Below are 11882 nucleotides of genomic sequence, written 5' to 3'. Positions count from 1 at the left end.
TGTGGGTTCAATTCCAGACCTGAAGGGCAGCTAGGGGCCATAGTCTCAGTGGTTCCACCAGGCTCTATCAGACCAGCAAAGCTGACCCCCCCCCCTTTATTTTTCCAAATGATTTTGAGTTTTGTTCCACATTGTTCTCCCTCTCTATGCAGGATCTCTTAAATAGATCCCCCAGAAGCTGAGTTCTTAAAGCTCCAAGGTACAGAAGGGCAGCTGAGGAAAGAAATAACAACTGACATAAGCCCAGGTAGTTCGACTTCTGTCAACTCCAATTAGGCAAGTTTGAATCTATTACATACCTTTGGGATGCCCTTCTGGGCTCAAGGGGAAAGACATGAAGGATTAAATGATATATGAATGGGCAAGGTAGTGCAGGTAAGGACCTAGTGCCAGAAGCTCTTGGTTCCTAGACAGGAACAATCTTGGTGCCTGGGTTTGCTTTATGCACAGCCTGAGTGACTCATATGTTTCCAACAGCGACTCCTTGTCTACCTTTATGGGAAAGGTACTCAGAGTTCATGGGATAAAACTGTTCTAGGCCTTTTCACTTTGCCCAATCCCCAACATTTCTACCCACCCCCTATTTCCATGCAAACATTAGCATGTGCTGGCATTCAGGAGACCAAATTCATCCTCTACAGAAACTCCAGTGAATCCTCAGAGCCTCTGTGTCTGCCTCATATGAGTTTACTGGCATGTCCAGGTCCATAACAGGGAAGTCTAAAGTCAGGGAGGTGTTGTGATGAAAAGGTTTAGATGGGGCAAGGGCAGATGGCCTGTTCTTGATAGCTTGGTACAAACAAGAGGTTACAGCAGGCCAGGACATACTGGCTTGTTCAATTTCTAGCTCTGTACTGGGCTAGGAAATCTGCACACCAACCTCATCACCACCATTTGAAACTGCTCTCAGAACCATATATGCCTGCTCTACTAAAGTACTTGTAAGGAGTCTAGGGGAGTAGAGATACAGAGGAACTCACCAGAAGGTCCCTGGAGGCCAGGGGGTCCTTGAGGACCAGGAGGACCTGGAGGACCAGGTGGTCCCATAACAGTTGTTCCTGGTATTCCAGGAATCCCTGGAATTCCTGGGGGTCCTTGGGGTCCTGGAGGTCCTGGAGGTCCTGGGGGGCCATTGGGCCCAGGAGGTCCTGCCTTCTTTCCTGAAAAGCAAGATTCAGGGTGATATTTGTAGTTATTTAGTGTTATGAATATACTGCCAGGAATTCTATAGACTCACAATGACACAAAGTCTGTTCTCTAAGAGTTCTTGCTACTAAAGAGCTGGACACATTTATCATACTGAGACACATACCTACACACTTACACTCTTCCTACCCTCTTTCACTCAATGAGCATTTACTGAGCTAGGTTTTAGGATATAGAAATAAATAGCCCTCGGGGACTCACAGACACAGCTGCAGTATAGTAGAAGTACTACATTAGTGGTAAGGACAAAATGCTGAAGAGGTCAGGGAAGGCTTCAAAAAAGAGGTTACATTTCAGCTGAATCCAAAAGATGAGAACTACCAAGCAAGCAGCCAGACATATGGATCACTTTATCATTTTTTAGAATTGAGCTGTTGTTGAAGAAGGTGCCTTTTATGTTTACTGCCCAGTTTGGTAGACTTGATGTAGATAATAAGAGGAAGCTAGGAGGGTAGCCTGACCTTAGGAACAACATTCCTACAGGTTCTGCTGTGCTCTCCCCATCAACTCCAGGAAGATTTTCTACAGGAGTCAGGATGTATAGGAAGTAGGGGTTGGGATAGAAGCTGTGCTAGTTGGGGGTGAGGAATGGGAAGGAATTTGGGAAAGAAGAGGCATTCAGGGACTGAAAGAGAGACAGACCAGGAAGAAACAGAGGCAGAAAGTAGAGAGAGCTGAGGAGCTGAGGAGGAGGCAGTAAGTTTTGCTTTTTCCACTCATCTTAGTTCTCTAGTCCTGCTATAACAGAAATACCACAAATGGATGGCTTTTACAAACAGGAATTTATTCTTTTACAGTTTAGGAGGCTAGAAGTCCTAATTCAGAGTGCCAGCTCTAGCGGCTCGGTAAAGGCCCCTTGGCCTTGGGCTTCAACTCTGCCTCTTATTCCAGGCCCACTGGAGCTGGAGGCTTCTTATAACTCATGCAGCTGCTGGCTGCTGAGGCTGATGAACACAAGATCAGTAGGTAAAATGGCACAATCCCAAGATCAGCAGGCAACATGGCCCCAAATGTGCCAAAAAGCTAGAGACCTTCCTCAAATTTTCCCCATATGTATTGGAAGCATGCCACACCCTGAAGGCAACCACTTAGCTTCTCACAGCAGATTCCACCATAGAGGTGATTACAATCTCATCATGGGGAATAACCACATCCAGCTGTAAAGCCACTCAAAGAAATGTCCCAGCCAAGTTGACACACAACCTTAACTACCACACTTCTCTAAATCCTGTTTTTAAAGATCTCTGTGAAACGAAATTCTGCGAACCCCTTTGGTAACACGTTCCAATGTTTATCACCCCTTACTGTTAGGAAGTACTTCCATATATTTAACTGAAATCTCTCCTGTGTCCATTTAAATTTTTATTCTATTCTTTGTACATTTGCCATCATACACAGAATAGCCCTCATATACTCAAAGACATTAAGTCATGTATCAACCTCCTTTTCATAGGCTAACTAATCCAGCTTCCCAGAGGCCCTATTCTTGAATGAATTATTAATCAAGCCACCAACTCTTCCCTGCTTCCTCCTCACTGCCCTTCCAGAAGAGTATCAGCCCTCCTATTCCTAAATTGCAGCCCCTCCAACAATCCTCCTAGGAGTTAGTTATGTTCAATTGAGTCATAACCGTGGTCTTAATCCAAAACTTCCAGCTCCTCCTGTTTATTTCCTCTGCTCTGTGCAGTCCCATTCAAGCAGTACAGATGGTCACAAGTGGGTATCATCTTCCCCACCTGACCATGTCCTTACAATTTTGTGGAAGTACCAGGAATGGAACATTTTACCAGATTCTATCACAATGTCTTCATCTGTGATACTATCTTTCTTTCTTTGATTTTTTTAAAAATAACTTTTTATTGAGATTTGAGTGAAAGTTTACAGAGCAAACTGGTTTTCCGTTCAATAATTCATACACATTTTGTTCTGTGTCATTGATTGCCATCCCCAGATGTGATAGCACTCCCACTTTCTCTCTGTATTTACTGTTTCCCTTAAATGATGGATTGTTCTAAGGAGTGCTTACCTCCCTGATGTTATTGTTCATCTTATAGCCATGTCTACTGTTTCACTAAAAGTTGAGCCACTGGGGTGAGTTCAGTTCCAGGCTTGAAGGGTGACTAAGGGCCTTAGTCTCAGGGGTTCCACCAGTCTCTATCAGACCAGTAAGCTTGCTTGTTTTTTTTTTTAGTTTGTCCCACATTTTCTCCCACTACATCCAGGACCTCCTATTGTGACTCCTTTCAGAGCAGTCAGCAGTGGTAGCTGGGCACCATCTAGTTTTTCTGGTCTCAGAGTCATGGAGGCTAGGCTACATGCGGTCCATCAGTCCTCTGGACTAATGGTTTCCTTATGTATTTGATTTTATTCACTCTTCTTTACTCCAAAAGGGAGAGGCCAATACTTGTACCTTAGATGGCCGCTCATAAGCTTTTAAGATCCCAGTTGCTACTCACCAAAACAGGAAGTAGATCTTTGTGGATTATGTTGTGCCAATTGATCCTGATGTCCCACAAGCCTGTGGTTCTGAGCCCCCAAGCCCAGTGATTCATTCCATCAAGATGTTTGGTTATGGCTAAGACATTTTCATAGTCTTGTCCCTGTATGCTCTACTGTATTTATGGATATATTTGCAGTTACTACATATGTCAGTAGGAGCTCTGGTAGCATAGTGCCTAAGGCACTTGACTGCTCACCAGAAGGCTGGCGGTTCAAACCCACCAGCCACTCCTCGGAAGGAAGGTTGGGCAATCCTACTTCTGTAGTGATACTGCCTCGGAAACCCAAGGAGGGGTCGCTATGAGTCGGGGCCGACTCGATGGCAAACAACAACAACAACAACAACAACATATGTCAGTACATATGTAGAAATATCCTCTGTCAAACCTATATATGTATTCATGGGTGTACAAATTTGCCTTCCTACACCTGTTCAGGCTAGTATGTCTATCAGTGTATCCACTTGTAGATTATTGTTATTACTGTCATTGCACAATTGTGTATGTAATAGCATTTACCTTTGTTGTCTTTAACTCTTTTGCTCCTAGGGAGCTCTGGTAGCATAGTGGCTAAAGGCACTTGACTGCTAACCAGAAGGCTGGTGGTTCAAATCCACCAGCAACTCCTCGGAAGGAAGATGGGGCAATCTACTTCCGTAGTGATACTGCCTCGGAAACCCAAGGAGGGGTCGCTATGAGTCGAGTCCGACTCGACGGCACATAACAACAACAACAACAAAGTGTCTTCCTTTACCTTGATCATTTTGTGCTGATATCTCCTTTACTGAATATTGCCTTTGCCTTCACCCAAGTGAATAAGTGTTTACCTTCTAGTGAGTGATTTTTCCTGCCTTCTGTTCCCACCCCTGGTAACCTTCACAGAATGCTTCTTTATGTGTGAAAACCTTTTCTTGACTTTTTATAATACAATATTTATCCTTTTGTGATTGACTATTTTCACTCAGCATAATGTCCTCTTAGGTTCATCCATGTTATGAGGTATTACACAGATTCATCATTATTTAACATTGCACGTATGAACCATAGTTTATTTACCCATTCATGGACACTTAAGGTGTTTCTGTCCTTTTGCTATTGTGAATGATGCTATGATGAACATGGGTGTGCATATATCTGTTCGTGTTATGGATCTTATTTCTCTAGGACATATTCCTAGTGTGGGATTGCTGGATCATATGATATTTCTATTTCCAATTTTTTAAGGAAGTGCCATACCATTTTCCACAGTGGATGCACCATTTTACTAATCCCATCAGCAGTGTATGAGGGTTCTAGTCTCTCCACACCTTCACCAGCATTTGTTGTTTTCTGTTCTGTTGGACTTTGCTTAAATTGCTGGAGTAAGATGATATCTCATTGTTGTTTTGATTTGCAGCTCTCTAATGGCTAATGATCATAACCATTTCTTCATGTGTTAGTTGGCTGCCTGAATGTCTTCTTTGGTGAGATGTCTGTTCATATTCTCTGTCCAGTTTTTAATTGGATTGCTTATCTTTTTGTTATTGAAGTGTCAAAGTTTTCTATAAAGTTTCAAGATTAGTCCCTTGTCTGATATGTCATTGCCCCCAATTTTTCCCATCTGTAGATTCCCTTTTACTTTTTTCATGGTATTTTAATGTGCATAAGTTCTGACAGCAGTAAATGTATAGCTATAGAAAATTACACTAAATGTAAATGGATTAAATGCAACAGGCAAGAGACAGAGTACATAATTGATAAGAAAACATAGCCCATCAATTTGCTGTCTAAAAGAGACAAACCTTAGACAAAAAGACAAAGATAAGCAAAAAATCAAAAGTTGGAAAAAACACATATCAAGCAAATGGCAACCAAAAAGAGCAGGAGTGGTGCATTTACTGCTGTCATTTTGCTGTGGTTTGTGTGTGTGTGTGTGTGTGTGTGGCGCTGATGGTTCTTTGTTCCATATTTTTTTATATACATATTTTTTTATGTTCCATATATTTTTATGTGCTGAATTAATTTTGTTTATGGATTTTCTTATCATTTCCTTCATTGCTGTTGCTTTAGTGTTTACTGAGTCTTTATGATTTTCTTCTTTTTACTTTGATGAGAAGATTTATTAATTTTCTTTGTGGTTACCCTGTAATTTATTATCTTCCCAAGTTTAAAGCACTTCATTCTATCTTTGTATGATCTTGACTTTCTCTCCATATGGAAGTTCTTCTGTAACTACACCATTTATTCCCTCTTTTTGCTCCGGTGGCACCTAAGGCATTTAACTGCAAACTAGAAGGCTGGCAGTTCAAACCCACTAGCCACTCATTGGAAGGAAGAGTGAGCAATCTGCTTCTGTACTGATACCACCTCAGAAACCCAAGGAGGGGTCACTATGATTTGGATCTGACTTGATGGAAGTGAGTTTGTTTGTGTTTGTGTGTGTGATCATTTACAAATTGACATCTCTGGTTCCCTATTTTCAGTGTTGTAGGTTTATTTTATTTTTGATACTTCTATATCTGGGTTGATTGCCAGGTGATGTTGTCATGTGTTTTAATCTCAAGTTGTTGTCTGCTGTTGTTTCTCTGTCTGATGACTCCCTTTAGCATTTCTTGTAAGGGTGGTCTGATTTTTACCAATTCCCTTAATTTCTGTTTACCTTAAAATGTCCTAATTTTGCCACTGAATTTAAGGGACAAGTTTGCTAGACATATAATTCTTGGTTGGCAGTTTTTTTTTTTTCTTTCAAGTTTTTATATATAGGTCATCCTATTGCTTTCTTGCCTGCATGGCTTCTGCTGAGAAATCAGAGATTAGTCTTACTGTTTCTTCTTTGTAGGTAACTTTTTGTGTTTTCTGAGCTGCTTTCAGGATTCTTTTTATTTTGTCTTTGGATATGGAAAGTTTGAGTATGATATGTCTTGGTGATTATCTTTTGAAGTCTATTCTGTTTGGGGTTTGTTGAGCTTCTCAAAGGAATATCTTCTAGTTTTTTTATGATACTAGGGAAGTTTCTTCCAAAACATCTTCAATAATCCCCCCCCTTTGTGTGTGTGTGTGTGTGTGTGTGTATTCTTGTTCTGGAATTCCAAACATATGTAAGTTGTTCCTTTTAATAGTGTTCCACATAATTCTCAGCCTTTCTTTATTATTTTTATACTTTTTTTTCTGATTATTCCTCTATCATTTTAAAAGATCTGTCTTCAATTTTGCTAATTCTATCTTCCATTGATTTGATTCTACTTCTTTGCCCTTCCAATGAGTTATCTATTTCTGAAATTTTAGTATTAATCGTCTGGGTTTCTATCGCTGTTTTTGTATGATTTCTAATTTTCCAATTTTTTTTTAACTTGTTTTTATATTGTTATCCTGTTTTCTTCTAGAGTTTTGTCTGTGTTTTCCTTGATTTTGTCTGTGGTTTCCTTGATTTTTTCTTAATCTGTTGTAGTGACCTAAGCATAATTATTTTAAAGTCCTTATTAGGTCATTCCAATACCATTTTATTCTTCCAGAAGATTTTCTGGAACTGTACTTTTGTCACTTGCTTGAGCCATCTTGTCTTGTTTTCTTGTGTGATTTGAAATTGTCTGTAGTCTCTGAGACACTGTGGTGTTATTGTATTCATTTGTAGATTGTATGTTAGTTTGGTTAACCCTGCTTTTTTGTTTTGTTTTGTTTCAATATATCTGGGCAAGGGAGCAAGCATGCTACACTGGTCACTAGTTTGTCAGCACTGGGTGCTCATCACCTATATCCAGGTGGATTTGGTAGCATGTAGGAGTGTAGGTGTGAGTCTCTGGTTGCTGTCATGTAGAGCAGCTGAGGGCATGCCATGTGGGAGTGTGCACTGCCAAATTTGTAGGGGTAGGGGTGGGGACTTACTGAACATGGAGGTGGCAGTGGGTGGGGCACCTGCTCCACAGGATGAAAAATAAAAGAAGGGGGAAGTGGAAGAAAGAAAAAAGAAAAGAAAAAAAATGAAAGAAGAGAGAGAAGAACTAAGAGGAAAGGAAAAAGAGAGAAAGAAAAAAAAAAAAGCAGCGTAACTCTAACTAGTATTGCCAAAAACACTAGCTGCAAAATACGGCTACAGTGGGAATGCAGTGCTTGCTATGTAGGAGCATATACTGTGGATCAGGGAGGGACAGAAGCAGATGCTGCTGATTGCATAGGCAGCAGTGGGTGGGGCATCTTTTCTGAGACCAGGAAAAAAAAATGGGAAAGGGAAGAAGAAGAGGAAAAAAAAAAAAAAAAAAAAAGGAGAAGAAGAGGGGCAAATGAAGAAGAAATATAAAGTTAAAAAGGAAAAAAAGTGGCACAGAACTGGCCGTAGGGGTGGTTTGACCAGCTGCCAAGTGGGTGGGGGTGAGGAGGCTAAACCTCTAGTTACCAGGAGGTTGTTCAGGGCAAGGCAGGTGTGATCATACTTCCATAGTTGCTGACCACTGATGTGACTGCCAGGGCAGTGCTAGGCAAGCAGAACTTGTTATCTCATTCCTGCCCTGATTAGAACACTGCTTGCAACCATTCAAAATGGCTGTGCTGTGCTGGCGGCAGTTCACCATTCTGTATGCCTCTTTATTTGATGCTTTCCTTCAGTCTCTTCTTGTACTTCTTTGATATACTTCTTTATCCTTTTATTTTGAAGCTCTGGGTTCCATCCATATCTGTTTTATTTGGTTTCTTAGATCTTTGTGGCAGATTGTCTGGATAGTTTATCTGTCTAGTCTGCCATCTTGGATCCTCCTCATCTATGGTACTTTCTTAGTTTTAAATGCAACTCTCTCAAGTCTCACTTAAAAATCTTCTTACTGATTCAGATTTTCTGCTCCCCAGATGCTTTGGCAGGAGAATTCTGTCCTGAGCTATCAAGTCTTCCTTTAGTAATAATGCCTCTTGTCCAAAACTCAAAATTTTCATGGCAACACAACTCAGGATGCCAGTTGTCCATGTCTAACCACATCTGCACTTGGAATGAAATGACTGGGTCATTATAAGGCCCCTTCCCCAGCAAGGAAAGAAAGGAAGGCCCAGAGGGCATCTCTACCAGGGAGAGTCCCTCCTGATAGCCTTAAAGACTTAGAGACATGAGGTTTAGAGTTCTCCCTGCACTTAGTAGCAGCAGAATGGATTTGTCCAGTTTCTAGGTATAGCTTATTTCAAGATGCTGAACAGGAAGACGATCTTCCTTCAGATCTGGGCAGATTCCAAATAAGGCTTATTCAGTGCCTAAATTTCAATTACAGCTAGTGTAGTGGAAAGAACATGGAATCTGTAGTCAACAGATAAGAATACAAGCCCTAGCTCTGCCATGAATGTACTTTTGGTAAATCACTTCCTCTACGTGAGCCTTAGTTTTTCCAGCTGTGAAATGAGGACCTTGGCCTCAATAATCTCTGTGTTTCCTTCCAAGACTGAGGTCCCATAAAGAGGACTGACTTAACCCTAGCAATCAGGAAACTTACCTAGACTGGTTGTAAGGTTTGCTTTTCCCTAATTATTCTCTGGGTGGGGTAGACACAGAGGTTGGAGCATATTAGGTTGCCCTGTGTCCCAGCATTTCCAAGCTTAACAGTAATTTTCAAGCTAAAGGATGTTCTGTGGATAGCATAATGTCAGATTCAAGAATGTGAACCTCCTGTGTTTGCTAATGCACTTTTGGAAGAATTACAGGTAGAAACTCTTCCAGTCAAGGAGAATAATGGCTGCAGTGTAAATAGAGAATGTTCACTTAGGAAAATGTTAGGCATTTAGGAAAAATCCCTGCTGTGATCCGGTAGTGCAGTTTGTCCTCTGTGCTCCTCAGCAACCAGGTTTAGGCAAGTGCACTTCTCATACTTGCACACTTACCAAAACTTGGTCCCAGAGAGGAGCATGTACCAAATAACCCCTGGACCAAGAGGATGACTCTAGAGGATTGGATTTCTTCACCAGATTTTTAAAACTTTAACAGAGCATTTGATGATGCAAAAGCCCAGTAAACCTTTTCTTTTTTTTAATTAAGCATCTGGAATTCCCATTCTTCACAATGTTATTCATAATTTGTTATGATTCACACAGTCCAATGCCGTTCGTAGTCAATAAAACAAAGGTAAACATCTTTCTAGTATTCTTTGCTTTCTCCCAAGATCCATCTGACATCAGCAATGATATCCTTCATTCCATGTCCTACTCTGAATCCAGTTGAAATTTCTGGAAATTCCCTGTCAATATGCTGCTGCAACCATTTTTTTAATTTATCTTCAGCAAAATTATACTTGTATGTGATATTAATGATTCTGTTTGATAATTTCCACATTCTGTTGGATCACTTTTCTTTGGAATGAGCAAAATTACAGATCTCTTCCAGTTGGTTGGCAAAGTAGCTGTCTTCCAAATTTCTTGGCATAAAAGAGCATTGCATCCATTTGTTGAAATATCTCAATTAGTATTCTGTCAATTCCTGGAGTCTTGTTTTTTGCCAATGAAAGTCCAAAGACTTATTTACTATGCTGTTGTTGTTGTTATGTACCATCGAGTTGGACCCAACTCATAGTGACCCCTCCTTGGGTTTCCGAGGCAGTATCACTACGAAAGTAGATTGCTCAACCTTCCTTCTGAGGAGTGGCTGGTGGGTTTGAACTGCCAGCCTTCTGGTTAGCAGTCAAGCACCTTAGGCACTAGGCTACCAGAGCTCCTATATTTACTATAGTATTAGATAAAATAATATACACATTCCTTTCAAAGCTGCATTTTAGGAAAGCGTCATTTCCGTAACCCTTTAGCTAAGCTCAAATTGCTGGGGGGTAAAAAAAGCAAAAGTGAATGAGTAAAAGTGAGAAAAAAGAGTGAGAGACACAGAGAGAGTTAGTGTTGTGGGAGGGGGAAATTCCATTAGAGGGTGAAAATTAAGTGAACAATTCAATGCACCTTTTCAGGCATCTACCTACTCACTATGTCCAAAGAAATCTATATTAAATGGTTTCTAGATTTGACTGCTAACCAGAAGGTTGGCAGTTCAAACCCACCAGCCACTCCACAGAAGGAAGACTGGCAACCTACTTCTGTAAAGATTTACTGCCTCGGAAACCCAAAGAGGGTAGCTATGAGTTGGAATCGACTCCATGGTGGTGACTTTGGTTTTGGTTTGGTTTAAATCATTTTCAGCTATAGTAAATGTTTAAGGTTTATGTGTATTTTTCTCCCAATAATGACTCGTACACAAGGTGGCAGTGCAAGGCAGTGATCTGAGTCCCTGCCAGAGGCATTGAACCTATGAGTTGTAGCTTCAGAGCTTCTAGCCTAGATAAGTGCCTTACACTGCTCACCTCAGTGCTCACCCATTAGTAACACTGCACTCCCTCCTACACACATACCCTATACTCTGGTAAATCTATTTGCTGTTCCCCCAAATGTGTCATGTTCTGTCATGCCTCTGAGAGAATTGAGGATGATGTTCTCTTTGCTGGAGTGTCCTTCTTCCTCTCTTTTCCTCATCCTTCAAAGTCCAGGCTAAATACTGCTTTCTTTATGATGTATTTCCTCACTTCCACAGAGATACTACTTGCTCCCACAGCACCCTATTCATGCTCCTATGATAGCATTTGTTTTTTTAAAAATACTGTACTATAATTATTTGTGTGCACTTCCATGATTCCAACTATGTTGGGAGATTTTTGAAGGTGGGGATTATTTTTATTCATCTCTGTGTACAGACAAATATAAGATGCTTATTTACTGGTGAATGAATGAGTAGAACAAAAGAGTAGCTGTAAATAGAAAGCATTCCTACCTTACATATTAAGAGGGAAGTCACCCCTGGGCTTGTGTTAGGGGTAGAATTGTCCTTGTCCAAGCCAAGTGAGGTTTCTAGGCTTGCTATAATTTCTATCTTAAAGGGAAATGACAAGAGTTAAAAACTGCAGTCTTGAAAATAAAATTCACTTTCTTAAAATACAGAATATCTTGGCGATGAATGCCCAGGCCCTATGGAGAAGGTTTTCCTCACTGACTCCAGCACTATGGTTATTTTCCAACTTTGCTCAGCTTGGACTCTTAGTAGGCCAAGCCATTCCTCAGCTTCTTTACAACAGGGACACAGGTATTTCATGTGGACCATGCACCTCAAATCACCAGAGTACCCTAGTGCTCAGGTAAATGGTGGGGTGCAACTGAAGCCAGTTTCTTTGGCTTAGTCTGGGGTTGATAATATATTTTATA

General features: G+C 40.8%; 1 protein-coding gene across 1 annotated transcript in view; it reads right to left on the bottom strand.

The window, feature by feature from the left end:
* EDA (ectodysplasin A) overlaps positions 1-11882 on the bottom strand; it is a 175103-nt gene that overhangs the window by 7473 nt on the left and 155748 nt on the right. Inside the window, exon 4 of the mRNA XM_042783135.1 lies at positions 981-1160. Within this exon, the coding sequence (XP_042639069.1) occupies positions 981-1160 (180 nt within the window). The remainder of the gene's footprint in view (positions 1-980; positions 1161-11882) is intronic.

The sequence above is a fragment of the Orycteropus afer genome, unplaced genomic scaffold (assembly GCF_000298275.1).
Source record: "Orycteropus afer afer isolate SDZICR_OR568_19922 unplaced genomic scaffold, OryAfe1.0 scaffold00692, whole genome shotgun sequence".
Lineage (NCBI taxonomy): Eukaryota > Metazoa > Chordata > Mammalia > Tubulidentata > Orycteropodidae > Orycteropus > Orycteropus afer.
This window is presented reverse-complemented; position numbering and strand designations above follow the sequence as displayed.